The sequence below is a fragment of the Gallinula chloropus genome (genome assembly GCF_964237585.1).
Source record: "Gallinula chloropus genome assembly, chromosome: 4".
NCBI classification, from domain to species: Eukaryota; Metazoa; Chordata; class Aves; order Gruiformes; family Rallidae; genus Gallinula; species Gallinula chloropus.
In genome coordinates, this window is record NC_140088.1 from 83,673,585 (window position 1) to 83,694,168 (window position 20,584).

A 20,584-nucleotide genomic window follows, 5' to 3' on the forward strand; every position below is an offset into this window, starting at 1 on the left:
TCCCCCTGCATGATGCTAGAAGGAATCCAGTCCCCAAAGCTGGGTCCCAGCAAAACCATGGGCTGCTTGGTGACACATGGGGACAACACAACTTCATTTACCTCCTGGACCAGGGCTCTATATGCTCCAACGAGGATGGATCACAGCTAAAATCTACCTACCCCTCTCTCCACCTCTATAAAATCTCCATCCCTTTCCTAATTTCTTTCCTTTTCACCAGCTTTGCAAGAAGCTTTCCCTTGCTCTGAAATAACTCCAAACCTTTGCATCCCCGTGAGGGATCCGTGGTGGTCCCAGATCCTGCAGCAAGGAAAGATCCCGCTCCCAACCGGGACAGGGCACTTTGCAAGACCAGACTTTTAGAAATCCTATACATTGAATTGATGCTGTTGCTGACACAATGCTAGGAACCCACGTTAAAATCGAAATGCTTTTGAAAATGTTTAACCTAGTTAGACAAATTAGCAAAAATTTGTGCAAAACAATTTAGGTATTTAAAATATTCAATGTTTTTAAAAACTGGAAAAACTGTTCTTAGCTTTCAGCTGCAAAAACCCAACAAAATATAACATCAAAGCAATCTTAACATGAGGTGCAACATAACCCTTCAGCAAAGCTGTTAAACAGCTACTGAAGCATCATGGGAAATAGCACTTCATTTATTCAAATGCACATATGTCAGGTTTTTGCACCATATGTCATTCCAAGCTATTTACAGTAATAATTAAATCTTAATCAACGTTTAACCTCTGTAAAATGTTTGAAGGGATCTAATCACCCTTCAGACTGCACTAATGAAGGAGAAATATATAAACATAAAAAGAAAATGATGCATAGATAGCACACCAGAAAGAACAGTAATTGCAAAATTGTATTTCTTTTAAATATAATCAGCAAATTATGTAAAGTAAGCCAACGAGTATTTTAAGTGAAGACATCTTGGGTGTCAGAGGTGTGATCAGCTAATTTTGTACTGCTATCCATAACAGATGTAGCATATTTTCTTTTAGTGCCATTATTAGCAACTTCACCATTTCTTTCTGTGCTGAAACACAAAGTGAAGCATTGTGCTGGGAAGAGTACCCAGCAAAGGTGCAGGGGAGGCGATTCTCACGTACACCGGCGCTGACGGGATCCATTTTGAGGGAGGATTAACTCCGATCCGCCTGGCTCTGACGCAGCTTTTCTTCCCATTGTTTTCTTACTTTGCTCCCAGAGACAGAAAGAAAAGCTCCACGGCTGGTTTCACCCTCTGGTATGAAAATATCCAGGTGGGCAGTGCTTTAGAACGACCTGGGATCGGGTGGTTCAACTCTGACCATCTACGGTGCTGTCAGTAGGACTTGGGGATATGGGGCAGCTCGGATGGAGCAAAAACCAACCTACTACTGGGACACCTCTGCAGAAAGCTAATGGGGAGCCAGCAACAGTCCTTTCCTCTCCAAGGAGAAGCTCCAAGGAGGAGGTGGGAGCTCCAAGGAAAGCCACGTCTACCTCGGCGGACCCCACATTAGTGGTCTGAAAGCAAGAGCTACGGGGAAACACTGAGGACTTGGATGTGCTGAGTCTAGAAGAGAAGAAGTTTAAAGCAGGCACAGTGGTATTTGCGTGTGCAAGAGGCTGTGGCACAGAAGAAAGGAGTGATGTTTTGTTCATCCTCTCTTGGGACACAATTCAAGAAGCGTCGGGTATGATCCAAGCTGAACAGCAGGAAGAGTATCCTAGTGGGAAGGAGCAAAGTGTTGCCATCAAATACATGGGGAAGGTGTGGTGTCTCGGTGGTGGGAATTTTTCAGCACAAATTTCGTGAAATCCATCAAGAACAGCTTAAGCAGAATGAATCTTGTCTTGGTGGAAGGAGACAGAAGAGAGCTGTGTATTACAGAGCTCGCTTAAGCCCCTTTCTGAAGCCTGGGAAGATGTGAAATCAATTTGCTGGTTGAACTGGAGCAATGTCTGCACATTTCCTTCTCAGTGATTTTAATAAAGCAGATATCTAAAAACTGCTCTAGAGCTTCAGGTACAGGAGCTCCAAGGAGTACATCCACACTGAGGAGGCAGGTACAGGAGGGACGTACTCCACAGCAGCGCTTGGCAAAGCCGTTTGGAAATGCATCAGGAGTAACATACTCCTCTCACTGGGAAGTCAGATGCAGAACAGGGAGAAGCATTTGGGTGGTGGGCTACAGATATTAAGACAACATTAAGACACAACCTTATTGTGTATTGGTTCTACTCTGAATCTCTCAGGGGGTTTTCTTGAAAAGTGGAAGTTCACCTGTTTTGGTGTAGACTGCTACTCTAGCTGCTCAGCACCCTGGACCTGCTCAGCCAACCATTCACTAGACATGGCATAACAAATAGATCTGGACACCACAGAGTTTCTTGCCAAGTTTCTTGTGTTTCAGATTCAAAGAAGACCCCTCCCCCTCAGAAAGCTCTTTCTTCATCATGCACAGGCTGGGAACCTTTCTAACAGGGAGCACTGCCATGGGAGGGTGCTCTGAGGAATAGGATCTATCCTGTTGGGACTACACTGATGGGACCTGCCCACTCCATATGGGGCAACTTTGTCCTCCTAAACTGCGTGCCCACTATGGGACTGGGTTTGAATTGTGTTCATCCTCTTCATCCTGATGGGGTAGATCTACTTGTGCCAAGGGAAAGGATAGATCGATTGCCTTCCTGGCTCCAGAATGATAGCACCAAGTTGCCTACCAGTAAAGGATCTTCAGCAATGAATCTGGGAGAAAAGAACTCCAGAAGGGATGCAAGGTCACAACCAACACTCAGGGAAGCATGATGTAGAAGTACCACTCCTAAAGAGTGCTACAAGGTTTGGTGGGGGGAAAACAGGCTTTCAGGCTGATGGGTGCATGAATATCAGTGCAGCAACGACCACTTGATATCATGAGATACCAGCACAGGAGACATTATGATGAGGCAGTGGGGAAAAAGAGGAATTGCTTCAGCCCCTTGTGAGGCTGCCAGGAACTTTGCTATAGATGCAGGGATCATGATCTTCCCTGGGGACACAGCCAAGGTGCATCTCCAGGCTCATTCAGAACTGTGGCCAGTGCTAACCAAGGCCCGCGCAACACCCGGGAGCTGGTGTGACTGGAGGACACTCCTCTTCCCTCTAGCAGATAATCAAGTGCATGAAGAAAAAAGGGGAAAAAACCCCAAGAAACTGTCTCTCCCCTGACCCTATTCAATCAACTGTTTATAAACCAGCATCACCCAGGTAATGCAGGTGGGATGACAGCGCTGCTGTTTTCAGCGGTGCTCCTGACCCAGTGAAATCCATCCCTCCCGGGGAACAAAGCCACCACGAAGGGAATCGCCTCTCGCCGTGCCCACCGCGCGCCAGCTCTCTTCCCCCTGTCTCTGCCTTGCAGTGGAAGCCTCTCTCCTCTCATCAGCACAGACAAGGCTAATTGGGGTGATAAAGAACTGGCTCCGAGTGCTGGCGTGGGCTGGAGGAACAAATGGTGCGGTGGTCACAGCTGGTGCTGCGGAGACGGGAGAGGGAGAGGGTGTGAGGCAGGCTCCCGGCGCCCAAAGTTTCGTCAGCCCATGTTGGATGCGGGGCGGCGAGGTGGGGGGTTGTGTGTGTTTTGCATTCGCTGCTGACACGGGTGTAGCGTACATGCGCGTCCGGTGAAGCAGAAGCAGGCAGAAAGCAGATGCTTTTTGTTTGGGGTTGATACTCATTTCTATCCCAGCTCGGGAAAAGGTGTAGAAAGGAATGTGCTCCTAAGAGTGCAGGGAGAGAGATAGGTCTAGGCTCGCTGCCAGGGATCCTGTAATGATATGGAAGGCAGCTAGGGGAGACAGGAGCAGATGGATTTGGCATACAGCTCATCACTCAGCCAAAAAAAAAAAAAAAAAAAAAGGGGAGGGTGGGGGGAGAAGAATGAAGAAAGCAGCCAATTTTGGTAGGGGGAGGGTCATACGGACTGACGGATGCTGCACCGGCAGGTGGGGGAAGGGAGGATCAGGGTGGCCACCGCATCTTCTGCTGCTGCCTCAGCAGTGCCAGCAAGGTGGCTGGGTGGTGGCCCTGGTTCAGAGCCCAGGAGGGCTCTCCTGGTCCTTCCAGCAGCCCTTTCCTGTCCCTCCCCCAGGGCCATGAGACATCAGAGTAATGTCTGAGGGCAGCACCCAGAGAACCGAGCCCTAGCGAAGCTCAGTGAGGTGCAGAAAGGTCTACGGTTAATAAATGGGACCATGAAGCACCATGAAGGACCAGTAGCTGCTGCTTCCATGCTGGTGGCTTTGCACATCCAGCACCGCTAACTCATTCTTCTTTGTCCTCAGTGTCTGCAGACACGATCAAAAAAAGATCATGTTTTTCCCTGGATAAATAAGCTACTGCTCACCAGCCATGCTGGGGTCACCAGGTACCTCTGCTTGTGGCTTGGTACAGCCACGATGTGAAAGCACCTCTGTACAGGTCTACCAAGACTTCCTTTCATCTTCAACCTGTGGTCACCTAATGCAACTCTGCTGGGGAGCAGAAGCTCATTAAATTTGTTTTAGCGTGCTCATCTTGGGGTCAAAACTCAACTTGATTGGGTGTTCGATGGTCTTGTTCCCATGGCAAGACTGCCTAAACTTTCTTCTTTCAGATATATCAGATCTTCTTTTCTTCTTTTAATTGACAGTAGCTGAAAGGATGCTGATAGGCCAAAATCACAAATCTGAACCCATGCTTAATTTTATAAGGCTTTCCAAAATTGGAAAATGTATACTGAATGATTTAAAGACAGCGAGATTTTTTTCCTCCTCTGTTCACATAAACTCTTTCCAAAGCTTTTTTCCCAGACACCAAAAAAATTTAAAATGCTCTCCATGCATCCACTCACTAAGGAATGAGAAGAGCAAATCAGTGATTGCTCGGGAGCATCTCTTGGAAATGCTGTGGACCTATGGCCAACCGAAGGTGACCTGACAGGTGAGAGAATTCAGGAGGTGCCCCATCTCATACAAAAACCTTCTGGTTAAATCACAGAAGGCGTTTTTCAAAAGATACCCAGCTCTGGTTAAGGAGTCCAAGCCACAGTGCATCTACCAGACCTCTCAGATTCCCACTTTAAAGGGCACCAGCCCTCCACACAGTTTGTGTTTTTCTAAATCCAGACTTCCAGCTTTCCATTCATCTACCTGCTGCACTGAGGAGCTCTGCTCTGCCAGAAATTTTATTCCCACAAATGTTTCAAAGATTATTAAATCACCTTCATTCGATTTTATAGATTTATCTATATGATGCTTCTTTGCAAGACCAATTACTTGTTGAAATACTGGTGTTAAAGCTTTTTTCTGACCATTTGCATATTTTTCTACATAGTTAAAAAATCCCCTGTACCCCAAAACTGGACACGCTGGTTGAAAGACAGTCTCATGACCAATGTACATGGCAACAAATAACTTCATAAATAGCTGATACTCATTTTGCTGGCCAAATCACAAAGCTGGCAAAACCAATTTTGAGATAAACTTGAATTTTGTTATGTTTTCCTTACAAGAAATAATAAAACAAAAATTGAACTTAAGATTTGACTGTACAGTTCTCTTCATTTTTTGCTTCTCTCAAGTCTTTTAGACCCCACCCTTTTAAAGAAATGCTCAGTTTTCATAAAAACCACCTTATCTGGTCAAAACGCTTTCCTCAAAAACATGGAAACAAGTTATTTGATTCAGTTTCCATACTTGATGATGGCTAAGGTGTCAAGTAGATGTAACCAGAGGCTGGGAAGCCACCACTGCCCCTCCAGCCGTCACTGGTCACAATGTGTTTGAATCCGGCCCCCACTAGCCAGAGCCCCATGGTTCAGTGGGAGCCCACTCAAGGGTTTGTCACCATTCACTTTCCCCCTAAAATGCCAACTTTGGGGTTGGTACAGGGAGGGGAGGACAGACCCCCCCAAAACACAGGGATCAAAGAACTGTGCACCTGCTGTCACAGAGGCACCGAGCACAGTGAGGGCTTAGAGCCTCCTTTCTTGCCATCCAAGCTTTGATCCTCTCCTTTTGTCTGACACGACAAGGTATGCAACTGCACCCAGGGAATGACATTCCCTGAGAGCCTGCAACCCTCCCTGGCCACCCCACCACATGGAGTAGGGCAGATGTGCTTTTCCAGCTGAGGCTGAGCCAAAGAAGCAGCCTTGCCTGTTGGGCAGAGCCTGGGCATGCTGCATGCAGAGCACTGCAGAGGTCCACACAACCTGCAGCATGCAACGGTGTGGTCTGGGGCAAAGAAGAGACCACCAGAAGATGTTCTGAGAACATGGTGGCTTTGGAAGGAGAAGAGACTGAGGACTGGAAGCTGCTGCACATGCAGATCCATTAAAACTCTTTGGTGCTCTGCACCCCTACATAGGAAACAGATTAAAATCTGCCACGTACTCCTGCACCAAGACAACCACTACTGTTAGTGCCAGGCTTGTATTTCTGATGAGGCCTACCCAAACCCAAGCAATCAGAGCCTACAGCCATGGATACAACTAAAGCCCCAATGTGCCATGCCAGGAGAGCAGACCCACGCATGGAGTAAGTGGATGCTCTCTTATGTGCTTGAAAGCATAGCAAAGCCAGTAGCAGATTCCTGAGGACAGCTCAGGAATAAGCAGATAAGAACATGAGATCCATTGTCTCTGACAGGACCCATGGCCAGCACATACAACAAAAAGGAGGAAAAGAGAAATATTTGGCTGTTCTGGCTATTGAGGGCTGTCCATTTCAGAAGCTTTTCGTGGTTTCTGCCATGGAGGCTTTGACCACCAGCATCCACCTCCAGCTGTTTGCAGGACAGGGCAGGAAACAGAAGCTCTTCTCAGGCCAGGCTGGAAAAGGTCTGACTGTGGCACCACGCACACCCGGCTATGACATCCGTTATATATAAAGTATATCAGTGACGGTGTTAGTGCCACAAGCTATTCACACCCTATCACATCTGCTGACACCTCTGCACCGTCCCCTGCAAACGTCACTGCTTTTAGCAAAGCACGAACTGCAAAGTGTCAGCAGCACCTTGGGTGCCATCAAGTTTCCGTATCGAGACAAGCAGGAATATTCCTCTTGCTCAACAGATGTTTGTATAGGGATGTGTCATTGCTTTTGAGACAGCTGCAAGGCTTAAGATGGTTCTGCCCTCACCTTAAATGGGAACAACTGACTGCCCCAAAGCAGAGAAGAAGAGTTTGCAGGATTTATGGGTCATTTATGGGACAACTGCTTGATAGAATGACAGAATAGTTTGGGTTGGAAGGGACCTTGAAGGTCATCTGTTCCAACCTCCTGCAACGAGCAGGAACATCTTCAACTAGATCAGGTTGCTCAGAACCTGAATGTTTCCAGGGATGGGGCATCATCATTAAGGGTTGTTTTTAACTTCAGCTTCAGAAGTTGCAAATTAGTGTATCGGGGCTTCTCTAAAGAAAAATAATACCAAAAAAAAAAAATCATTGTTATCAGCTGGGAAGAAGAAAAATGTGGCATTTGAGGCTGTTGCCCAACTGGGCTGGAGCAGAGCACAACTCCTCACGTGGCAATGAGCTCCCCTTGCCCAGCAGCACGCTTGTTTCCGGTGCTCTAGAAATGACTGATGGTAACAGTGTCAGCAGGTGGGATAATAATATATGACAGCAGGCACCTAGGGCTGCAAGGTAGCTTCAATTGCTCGGCGTGTCCCTGCCTGTCCTGCAGCAGAGCGGCTCAGCGGACGCATTTCACTCCTGTGCTCTGACCCCCGTGTTCATTCCCTGCCTAGAACCACTCCACCACTACAATACCATCTCTAACCTTCCAGTCCCTCTTCTAGTGTCTCAAGATGACATCAGTGATGAACAGACGTGGTGAGATGAACGAAAGCTACTCCTAGGAGCTGGGTTTGGGCTCAGTTGGCTCTCAGACCCTCTCAAGTCTTCCAGCTCTATCAATAGATTGAAATGCCAACACCCCACCACCCAAAACCCTCCGCATGACACTGTCTCCCACTGCAAAATTGTGGGTTTGAGTCTTCTGGGAAAATGGGGGGGTTGTCCACAGCACCAGAAACCTGAAGTATTTAAAAAAAAACCCTCAAAACCAAATGAAGGCTCTGAAACCATAAGGTTTCAAACAGCAAGATTAAAAAAGTAAGTTCTTTCTGTCTGTCTTCCAGAGAAAAGAGACATTTCCAGTTCTCTCTAACAAGAAGATGAAGGGTTTTCCTGCCTTTTACCCAGTGGCTGCTATCCAGGAGGTTCCAGCCTCCATCCCCAGTTAGCAGGGCACCTTGTTCTGCAATGCTTTGCAAAGCACCAAGGGCTAAGACACAAGTAACACCAACTCACCACCCGTGTACAGAAATTTAGAAGGCCAGGCACGAGGCTGAACAAAGACTTGAAGTGAACTTGTGATGGAGAGAAGCTAAGACCACAGTATGATGTGTCTTCCATGACATGAAGAACCACACAAAAGGCCTTTGCAGGGGCTAAGATGCCTTTTCTCCCTTACTCTGGAGAAGTTGGTCTGCTCATGTATAGGAGATAAGTGCTCATGAGGTAAACTCTGGGTTTTCCACACTAAATTAATTTCTACAGGAGCTCTGGAAAGGTGGATGGTACCACAGCAGAAGTACGTGTTTTCTGATCTCAGGCCATCTGGCTTTGTGAGGTAAGGACCCTTCTTTGGGAGAGGACTTTCTCCCAAAATTGCCTGCACAGGGCAGTCAGTCTACAGTGTGCAGGGCAAAAGAAACTTCTTCCTGGCCTCACGAGAGAAGCCTCACATCACATGATGTAGACTTCATTGGGGAACATTCAAGCCAACTGATGGGTAGAAAAGTCAGTAACCCACCAAAAATACGATCCTGAGAACACCAAAGTTGCAGAGTTGAGGGTTCCTGCTCTTTACTGGAACAAAAGACATTCACAAAAAGAATCAGTCATCTCTCTCCCTTTGGAAGAAAAAAAAAAACCCTTTTGAATACTGACATTATGAATGTAGCAACTTTCCCTTTTGATGAAAACAAACTATTAGGTCCTTTCTGATAGAATCCCTCCAGCAGTTCTGTCAAGGAAAAGAGCATTTGTTGCTGTTTGGTGAGCGTGTGAAACCCTGCAATTCTCTAGCTATTACAGAGGAAGAGCACTATGAGCACTGTAGGATTTAGGGATGCCCTTGTTGCTTTCTAGAAGCTAAGCAAGTTCCTTCAGGATCCCAACCTCCATCATATTTCCTTCTCTGGAAGGACCAACAGCCTCACTAGGAACAGCCTGCTAGATCCAAATGATTTAAAAAGCAGCTATAGATAATTATAAATACCTGTGCTTGGGAAATATGATTAACAACAGCACTCTGCAGTAAGCAAGCATGCTTACAGCAGGCAAGTCTGGACAACTGGCCGCCTTCTTTAGCTTCTATACTTAATGTCTTGCTTGGAGTGAGCACCACAAAGGATGTATCCAACCCTGTGCAGTGAGAGAGGAGTAAGCCAGGCAACAGTCAGGGAAACGCTGGGGCTGAACCTGGTTGTACCAAATAAAGAGTGTGTTGGTGACCAAGAAATGGGACCAAGTTTTCAGCTTGGGGTGGCAGAAAGAGAGGAAAGATCTTGGCTGTCAGGCCAAGAAGAAACAAGCAAAACCAAAGACCTGAAGGACTGCACAGGGCAGGAGATGGGGACAACCATCTCCGCAGGCTACCTGGCAAGCAGGGCAGGAATCCTTGGGGGAAGTGCTTCAGGAGGAGCCATGCTGTTTACTGTAGGTGCTGCTGAAAGGTGTCCTGAAGAAAGACAGCAATTAACAGGCCTGGAAAAAAATGGCTTCTTTCCACAAAGTGCCTTTTAAGTATGTTTTTCCAGCCACTTTAAGGGTTAATGTTTAGCTGTTTATCCGGAGTTGTCGGATGTCAGCTCTTTCTTTTGACTCCTAATGGCTTATAGCCATCAGGAGGTGAAGACTCCTCAAAAGAGACGGTGTCAGGAATGTTTTTTTATGCCCAGTAGCACCCACACACCTGCAGGAGCCTGTGCTTGCACGATAGATAGTTTACATACTTGAACCTGTATCCCAGGGACAGAGATATAAACATGAAACCAGATCCTGTCTGACACCGCTGCTGAAGCCCCTGGGCAGTACAAAGGGGTCCTTTCTCCCACACCCACCTCAAATGACCACAAATAACAGTTTGGTTCAAGGCATTGCTTCCCAGCAGGAACAAGCTCTGCTGGTCCAGGTTAGGATTTTAGGGCCAGATCCTGTAAAGTTTTCACCACCTTTGGCTCCTGCGAGCGCTGGTCATGAAACAAAGGACCACTCTCAGGAGCAGACTTCAAAAACCAGCTCCGTCACAAATCAAAGCCTCTCGGACAGGGGAACCTGAGAACAAAGACACAGGCTCCAAATCAATCAGGGCACTGCTCACTCATGACCTTCCCCAGAGGAGAGATGTCATTGAGCCTAATAACTACACCGCGAGGTGCAAACAGGCCGAGCAGTTGTAAATCTAACCACCCTCACCTTTCCTACAGGCTTGCAAAGAGCGATGGTGGAGCTGATGCCCCTGAAGTCCAGATCCTTCTTTGCCTCTTGGAAAGAAGGACATTACATTTGCTCCCAGAAGAAGTGACTGAGACCTCCCAGTGTAGTAGCGATGGGGAGTTACAACACAGTAATGAGAATGTGGGTCTTTTAATGACCTGGGCACGGGGAGAAGGATGTCATGGTCATGTAGAATTTGGAAATTCTGGTCTGTTTTGGTTTTAGAAGCTCTCTGCAGAAACATCAACCACTGAACTGAAGCCCTTTCTGAAGCAGGAAAGGGCTTGTGGCTGTTGGTTGCAACTCAGGCTAAAGCACCACTGGAAGCAGAGGAGAGGACTAGTAAGCCTGAAGCATCCTCGTGTGTTTATGAATACCTTCACCTGGGAGATGTGCTCAAAAAGGGGGTTTGGAGCATGTGATCCTGCCTCTGTCCTTGTCCTGAATATGCCTGACCTCCCCAAAATCTTTCCTGCCACTCTGACTTGGAAACTTCCAGTATGGAGGGTGGGTCTGACCTTGCAAGCAAACTCCAAAGCAAATATAGCAAAAGCTCTGGGCTTCTTTCTGTCTCTGTCACACTGGAGACAATGGCAGAGAGACAGAAACTCAAGATGGGACAGGAACCAGGGCAGATCTCTGCAGCTAAGGGCAACTCATAGAATCCCAGACTGGTTTTTGTTGGAAGGGACCTCAAAGCCCATCTAGTGCCAATCCCCTTGCCATGGACAAAGACACCCTCCACTAGCCCAGGTTGCTCCTGACAGAAGCTATGATGGGTTGGGAAGAGTCCATGGGCATTTATATAGTGCAGGAATAACACCAACCATTACTGCAATAGTTAAAGACAAGAGCTTGTCACCATCCTCTGGAAAGACCTTTCTAGCTCCCAGCGTGTCTCTCTGCAAGCCTAAGAACAACCTCCAACCCAGCCAAACCATCGTAGGGCACCTAAGTACTTCCAGTCACAAAGAGACTCCTCTGTACCAGCAGGCTCCTGAGCAGCAGCTTTCCTGTGCAACCCAATTAAAAGGAAAGGAAGAATTATTGAGGGAATTCAGGGAATCTGTGGCACAGGAAACAAGCTACTGTGATTATTATCTTTTTTCCTGGTTGCTTTGACAGGAAAGGTGTTCTGCAGATGCCAGGCTGCCAAGGGGGGCGAGGGGGAGAGCAGTGGAGGTGTAAAGGGAAAGCCAAAGGGTAGGGCCAAGGGGGAAGCAGTGTGTGAAGTCTGGCTCCTTGGGAAACACAAGGTCTGCAAACCCTGCCCTGACAGCTGACACAGGTGAAGGAAAACCTGAGCTAGGGGCTGAGAAGGGGGGGCTAAGGGGAAACACATTGTCTTCTTTTCTTGATGCTCTCAACCAGAGGGGGCTAGTGAGAGCAGGGAAGGAAGGGAGATGTCAGAGAAGCAAATGGTAGAAGCAATCCTGCCTCAAACCAAGGGAGAATGAAACCTTGCAAAAAACCTGGCTGGTTAGCACAGAGTGACTGAGCACTACTGACCCTCAGTGTGCAGTCTCTGACCAACCTTTCCCACTCAGCAGTTTGCAGTTACAGTGCCATAGCCTTCCTGAGACATGCAGGTGAGGATCCTGTTGTGCCCCATGACTAAGGACCCATCTCTGCACAAGCTACTGCCCAGGGCTGAAATCATGGCTGAGTACTGAGGACTGGTCCCAGTACCGCTCCTCTGGTGACTTCAGGAAGATTCATGGCCAGGGTTGTCATTTGATTTGAAGCAGGGAAGGATTTGTCACAAAACGAGCTGATGACCAAGGCCTTTGGTCTCCAGATTTCAGGTCCATGCTCAGGCTGACAGCAAGGGCAGAGGTACAGGACAGATGCACCCTTAGTGTGTGCAACAGTTTCAGACACTGAAACCAAAGGCTGAAGAGATCTTTGCCTTTCCACTGCACAGCTGGGCATGGTCCTGTCATGGTGCAGGAAGACGTAACAGTCTTGTAATGGAAGACTTATGGTCTTCTGATGACAAAGCTCAGCTCAAATAAGTCCTGTAAGTCATAAATCAAATTAACCTAGAGAGGTCCCCAACTAAAATTATCACAACACAACTTCCTGAGTACTTGCAGTGGTACAGGCAAGGCTACAGCTGTGTGAAAGAACATGAACCAGAAGCCAGTCTCAGATGCAGGGGACAACTGGTATGGCACAGCTCACATCCATACAGCTGGACACCATGGGTCAGTAACCCAGCTTGTGCTTGGGCCCTGTTGGGTTCACAAGTATAGACTTAGTTTATGACTTCCTTGGGCTACTATTTCTTGTAAAAGAGAGGTCAGCAACTTATATTTGAGTTTTGTGCAACCGTTTCCAACCTTCGTGTGTAGTCATGGCTGTTCCCCAAACAACACCTCCTCTCCTATCACTTTCCCTTTCAGGCACAGGACTGTGCTATGAAAGGGGTCCTCCAACCTCTGACAGGAATGTATCCATCCTTACCAAAAAACACCTTGTTAAGCACCATCCTTCGGGCTCAAGACATTTCCAAATCCCATAGCTTTTCTTTCCTGCCCTACTTGAACCACATCAGCATTCAAAGACTCAGTATCACATAATTCCCAGGGTTTTCTCCTCAAGTAAAAAGGTTCACAGACATTAATGAAGCTCACACAGTTCACCTCTTTTAGGTTCATGTGGAAAATAAAGATGCCCTTGCCTATGTCAACAGCCACTTTGCCAGAAGAAACCAGGTCAGTACGTAGGAGAGGAACCTCAGGTGAAATTCTTAATGTTACAGAAGTCAGCGATGGAGCATCACCTGTGTGTCAGTGTGAAACCAATGCTCTGGGGCACAGCTTGCATCTTTTACCATCTTTGGGAGACACAACCCACTGAGCTTCCAGCCTCCTGCCTGTTCTTAAGGACCTTGTGCCACTTCTTTTCTAAAAGGAGCTCCTTCCAAGATCAACCTCCATCCCAAGGGTAGATTGACCAGCAGGCTCAGGTTACCAGACTCTTGGGAAGCTGTTCCTCAGACCCAGAAGCAAAGAAATACCACAGAACTTCTCACTTCTCAAACATTTTTTTCCCCATGGCAGCTGGCAAATCCTTTCCTTTGCTTCTCATCCAAGTTGGACAAAATTACTGCAGAGAATCCCTCCTGCTCCCCTCCCCCCGTGCAATGTAATCCCAAGGGAGAAATGGTTTCATGGGGACCCCCTGCTGTCTTGCATCTGATTTCCCTCCTAAGTATGGTATAGGGAAGCGTCTCGAGGGCTATGGCTGTGACCTCCATACAGCTCTTTTGTCAAGTGCCATTTCATTAAAAAATCAGCCTTTTAACTGTGGACACATTTCAACCTCACCAAATCTGCTAATTATTGACAGTTGGTGAAGAGGAGATTTCACTTGTTCCTCCTGTTAAACTGCATCTAATTAGTAATTACTGGTTCACTGTCATCTTTACTGCAATAATCCCACTGCACATTGGCTCATTAACCTTTTGCTTTTCTAAAGCAGCCTGCCAACAAGATGAAGGCTAAAACAGATTGGAAAACAATAGCTCAGCCTTGGATTTTAGGCTGTTTATTCCCCTTGTCCTGGAGATCCAAAAGGAAGATTATTTTTAAGAAAAGGCTTTCAGCTGAAATCAGCCTAATTCCGGAAGATGGCTTGTTTTGCCCCAACCAGCAACCAAGGTCCTTTAAACTTAACCTGTGGTGAGGGCATGTGTATTATGACTGGTGAAAGGGTTTTCTCTGCCATCAGCTCTAGTTTCAGCTCCATTTCTCACCTGGGTTTGTCCTTTATCAGCACAATCCAGCACACCGGGCATGGGATGAGGCAAGTTTCGGTGGGTTCGCAGCACCCTGGAAGTTCAACAGCATCCTCTTGGATGCTGAAAAAAATGAATGATCTGGATGAGCAGGGACCAAAGGGTGGAAAATCAGTGGAGCAACCCCATGGTTAGTTCTTTTGCTGCTACACTGAATTTCATTTGCACAAGTCCCATTTTCAGTTTGGAACTGTCACAGCTGTTTCTATTGGCAATGCATAGCTGAGTAGGAGTTGTCAGTGGGGATGCTGTAGGATAGGCGGTTAGAAAAGAGATTCCCCGGGGGGCATGGGAGGTTGTGGGCTAAATGCATTAACTAGATGTTTCTCCTAAACTTAACAGCAGTGAATTACTTAATGCATATTGATGCATTTAGGTACCGGAGTTAACACTGTATTGGGATGAAAAGTGTCTTTCTCAGCAGCTTAAGCACGCTTAGTTGCAAGAACCCATGTCTTTCTGGCTGACATTGGGGTTTTATTGTTATAAGGTGATCTTCAGAACCATAACATCTAGAAACAAGTTGTAATTGTGGAGCACTCCTGCAGACTTCAAAGTGGATTCCATCTGTACAAAATGAAGGAAGGCATAAGGTCGTAGGTAGACTAAATACTGACCCAAGAGAAGATCTGGATGCATTATCCTCCCCAGCACAAGAAAGTTGTTCAGCTCCAGAATTATCATTCACCTGATACTGGTGTTTCTGTATCCAACCTAAGCTGAACACTGTTTTCTCTTATGTTACTTTACAACAGGTATAACTCTGAAGCAGCTACAGCTGATGTGATAAGGTGGCTGCATTTATCTAGCACATTAAATCTATTGCCAGGCTTCAATTCTGCTTGAAGACTAATTGTAAGTTTGAGTCCCTTTAGAAGAGTGGATCAAAGGCGGCCAAGTCAAGCTCCCATGCTAAACCAAGCGCTTAAATAACACATCAGCTTCTGTGTTTGCTCTCTGACTAAAGAAGAAGGACTGTGAATGTGTGATTAAGGGCAGAATTTGGCTCATTTACAATTCCTGAAAGGGTTGCTTCCCAGACCATAATCATATTTTTGGAACAGAACACACCTATTACATCTTGTTGTTAATAATTTACTCCCTGGGTAGTGCTCATTACAACAGCATCATCTCAGCCGTGTTATGTTCATCACTGCTTCACCTACTGTGGTTATGAGACAAAGCAAATAATACACACATGCATATAGACACATGCATACATATAAGGCACATGCATTCACATACAAAGAGAGGTCAATGTTCAAACACTCACAGTCTATTAACTTAGTTATCCGACGAGTTCATGGACCAGTGATGAGTGACCAAGAAGTCACCCATTCTGAGAAATGCTCTTTGCAAGGAAACTCAGATTTCCTATCCAAAACTATGAAGGAATGGCTCTGGAGAGATTGTTTCAGATAAATCACTTGCCCTGCTCACTTGAGCATCCTCACAGTCACCACTGACGAGATTTTGCAGAACAGGAGGAACACCCTTTCCACACACACACAGAGTTATAATGAATGCAAATGTAACTGGAAGACTGATCAGACTAGGCTGCTCTGGAGAATCCAATTCCTTGGAGTCAACAGATGTGAGTTCCAGCTGTGTGCATGGAGCTAACTCCAGTTGATTGGAGCAGAGAGCCCAGTAGGTAATGAGCTATACCACCAGCTGTAATGGTGTCTTTTCATTGACATGGAGCGTGGGCAGAGAGCACGTCATTCTGTTTGATCTACTAATCAGCGCTGATTCATGTTTACACTGCAGATAACATTTCATCTGCTTTTAGAAGGTCATTTTCAAGTGATGCTGTATGGTTTCAGTATTGCCTGATGCCTGCAATTCGAATATCCTCTGAAGGAAGCCAGACCTTAATTCTCCTTGTGGGCTAGAATTCATTCAGCTGTTAGCATCAACACAATTTTTTCATGCTGCAATATCAGATACTATACGTTACAAATTATCTGTCACCCGTAAAGCTAAAATACAAAAGGCAAAAAGACCTTGTGAGCTTGGCTTTTTAGATAAAGAAACTATGGCAATGAATAATTATTTCTGTAGAGCCTTAAGTGTCATACTTTGAATGCCTCACATTCTGGTATCAAAACTTGAGTTCCCACTGACCTTAGCAGGCACTTGGTATTTCAGAGAAGCCCAGGCTAAGCCATGCCTGCTGAAACTCCTGGAAATCTGCAAAATGCTACATTTCAAAATAAAATTTTAGGGTGAACTTCCTGTCTCTGTTGAAAGAATGGTTAGGTTTGGCCAACGCTATCAAATGTGGGTGTCACCAGCAAAAGGGAGAAAATACACAACTATCTCCACATCAGGCTTGAGACGACACAAAGTCTGGTAATTAATCAAAGTGGCAATTAATCAAGAGCCCTGGTCACTGATACAGAGACCTCTAGATATGTGGGAAAGAAGTCAATGTGAAAAGTACTAAGGTAAAACATAAAATTGCCTCTGGATGCAAATAGTGTACCTATGGCATGGGGTACCCTTCTGGGGGAACGGTGGCAATGTCACCACTGGGGTAAATGTGGTCGGTGGTAACTCCTGTGGTCTTGTTTCCCTGATTATCTAGAAAGAAGACCTCCCATGAAAGAAAGGTCAAGGCTACCTGCTGGTGAGAGAAGCTCCTTTCCCTGGAAATAGGAGCATAAGGGATGCTCCAATGTCCAAGTCTCCTTCCAACAGGAACTTGAAACATACTCAGGATGTACCTTGAAGAGGTGCAAAATTTGGAAATACTCCTCCTCAGCCTTTCACAACCAAAACCTCTGAGCAGAACTTAGGATGACAGCAAAAATTTGATGGACGAAGAGCTAAGGTTGAGCACATGCCAAAATGACTAACATGCTCTGTGGATGTATGAATTCAAGTAAAAGCAGGCAAATCACATTGCTCTTGCAACTGGTACTTGTGCAACTTCTTACTGGAATACTGTGTCTGGTTCTTATGGAACTGCTCCAAAAAGGATGTTGACTAATTAGAAAAAGTTTAAGGAAAGAGCCATATGAATCATTAAAGCTTCAGAAAACACGTCTTTTAGTAAGAGACTCCAAGATTGAGATATATTCCGGTTTTTAAAGAGAAGATTAAGGGACAGTTTTATCTCAGCCTGTAAACAGCTCAAAGGACAACAAAAAAATTGTAACACGTTTTTCAGTCTAGCAGAGAAGTGTACAACGAGATTCCCTGGCTAGAAGTCATGGATAAACCCATCCAGACCAAACCAAAAATGTATTAACCAGTAGAGACTGTGATACACCGGTTTCTGGTCAACTGTTCTAGATGACACAAAAAGAACCCCAGTAAATCCCTCACTCAGTTCAATATAGGTTTTATCACTTCATCACAGTGACCTTCCCTGCAAATGTACAACTTTACACTCTGCAGATCTATAAGCTCCAAACACCCAACAGTCAAAAATAATGACTTACAAATAAATACACCTTTGGAATTTGTTCAACTAACTTGGGTATGAGTGAGTTTGTTAGTCATTCTGCCCGTTTTCTTGGCAAGTTTTCTTCTGTTCACCCCCCAGGCTAGAAGATGAAAAGGCAGAAACCCTGAAAGAAGCTCTGGGAAAGTACATCCACATCAAACATATATCCCAGGCTCTTTGCTTAGCTGACAAAGACTTGTCACTATGTTAACACCAAGGAAACACCACTGTCATGGGAGAGGGAGAGCTGAACTGTGTTCTCCTCTGTGAAGCTCAGCTCTGACTAAGCTCACATCCGCAGCAAGACAGGACAAACCCAGGTGGAGTCTTAGATCAGAAGTCATCAGCCAGAAACACCATCACCTCTTGACTTGTGGTCTGACCAGACCTGACCTGGCTATCATTAAAGAGGGACAGCATACCCACTGTGCTAGCTGACACCCTCCTCTGACTGGTGATCAAGCAGATTATTCTCACACATTCCAAAACCCGCCTTATTCCAACCTGGGTGTCCTCCTGATCTCTTTGATTACTAAATATCTTTCACAAGGGAGAGGCCTGGAGAAGACCACCTCCTTGAGAGAACAATGGGTGCAATGAAAGGGAGGAGGATCGCATCCCTTGTCTGTAAAAGGTGTGTTTTCCAGGTGGAACAAAGCTTCCTCTGCTCAGTTCTTCCTCTGTTCGCTTGGAAGGTACATCCCACCACATGGTCCAAACACTGGTTAGAAGTATGGAAAAGCCATGTGATATTAATCTGTGCTTTACTAGCATGCATCTGGGAGAGTACATCCACATCAAACATATGAGAGACAGACAGAATCATCACCTGCCCAGTGACTCTCCAGTTGTTAAAGTGAAGAAGACAGCAACCAACTTCATCCAAGAATGGTGGAGGCCTCATAGGAGTGAGACTATTACCCAGGAAGGCCAAGAAGCAGTGGCATTGGTAAGTCCCTGAGATATCCCACTGCAGTGACCAGACATGTACTGACCTCAGACATCTGCGGGAAGAGGCTGATGGCCAAGGGAAGGGCCAGGCCAAAGGCAGCGAGGCACACAAGGCTTTGGACTGGGAGAATCATCCGGGGACGGGACCTCAGGAGCGACGTTCTGGAAAGAAAAGGCTCTGTTAGACCATTTTGTAGGCAAGATGAGTGGATGCCATCATCAAACCAGACACTGGTGCTCAACCAGATCCACTGGTCTTCTTCTCCCTAACTGGTCTAGGTTCCTTCTTCATACATCATCATCAAGTTCACCCACAAAAGATCCCGAGCCCTGTACACTGTGCTCCTGCACCTGCTGGGGTTACACACAGTCCACGCCAACCTAACTGCTCACTACTCCTAAATTACAGCAGGATCACTTCACACACTCCCCCTCTCAATTTCAAACCGCAACACACTGGAGTAAACAGCACCCAAGGTCATCTGGACACATAGGTGTCACCCACATTAAAGCTTTGGAGACTATGTTGAGTGAGCAGAAGGAAATTAGATTATTGAGAGGTACTGTGAACTTTGCAAGTACTGAAAAAGACACACAACTTTGTTAATGGGTTAATAAAATCATGAACTTGACAATACCCTAATTTGTAAAAAATCAAACATCTGCAGAGTGGGTGATAAGGATTTTTTAACACTTGCTGTCCTCAAGGGATATTTATGAGTTCAAGATTTGTTAACAGCAAACAGTGCAAGGTCAGATTCTGATAATGACTCATCAAGTGACCCTTCTGATGCAATTAACACCAAACGAGGGGGACAACATTTTGCTGGTAGAAGGTGGTATGTTAAGTATACTCCAGGATACAGGACCTCAGACAGTTTACAAATGTTAAGGGGAAGAATGTTAATTCTTGAGGGGTTTGTTCTGGAGCTATTTACACCAAAATGACATCTGCCATTCAACTTTTTTCTTCCAATCGAAACCAACTGGGAATATAAACCAGCAACCTGATGGTGAGTTTTGTTTGAATATTCAGTGCATATTAGCAATGTAGAGTCAGCAGATTGGCTACTAGGTCATCACTATGGCCTTAGTCCCAACGTGCATCTCTCCTCTGTCCATCCAGATCTTGAGGGTGCCCTTGACTCATGGCATCCTGCCATTGAACATGAGCTAAGACCTGCTAGCTAATGCCTTTCCACCAGGGTGATAACAGAGGAGCTCTCTTTTGGTCAACAGGTGCAAACAGATTACACTAACTGCTGAACATCACTGTGGTCACCATCACCAGGGGGTTAAAAAAGCATTTTGATCCTGATGTGCACCATTCACAAGGTGCCCATCAAAACCAAGACAGGCAACCCTTCCCACATCAGGGCATGCTGCTAGCCTGCTCTGGCACTGGCACAAGTGTTTTCACAGGCACATCTACCCGTGCAGCCCGTGCCTGCAGCCAATGCAAGATAACAGATTACCTCAACCCCCATCTACTCCACGTTTCCTGCAGGCTACAAACACGCACCTGATGAATTATAACGGAGCAGCTGATGTGTGGGAACTTGTTACCCTGCTGTACGTTGTCTGTGTGTCTGAACATTCAGACTCTTCACCCTTCGCTAGCAAAGCTTGCTAAAAGCTGTCTTCATCTTGAGAAGGTTTGGGGGAAGTGGGGAAGGAAAACAAGATCCAGAGCTTTAACTCCTCCAATATCTCAGCTCCTCACTAATAAGCTATCGAGACAGAGTTGATCCTATCAATTTGTGCTGTGAAAACTAAGCTTCTGTTCTCCAATATTTAGCTGCTTCATTCTGCATAGAGCACGATCTAACCTAAGAGACTCCTGCA

At 46.1% G+C, this 20,584-nt stretch overlaps 1 protein-coding gene across 1 annotated transcript in view; it reads right to left on the reverse strand.

The window, feature by feature from the left end:
- The window catches only part of SFXN5 (sideroflexin 5), a gene marked incomplete at its 5' end in the record, with an annotated part of 94,557 nt that overhangs the window by 422 nt on the left and 73,551 nt on the right, over positions 1-20,584 (reverse strand). Inside the window, one exon of the mRNA XM_084263572.1 lies at positions 18,784-18,901. Within this exon, the coding sequence (XP_084119698.1) occupies positions 18,784-18,901 (118 nt within the window). The remainder of the gene's footprint in view (positions 1-18,783; positions 18,902-20,584) is intronic.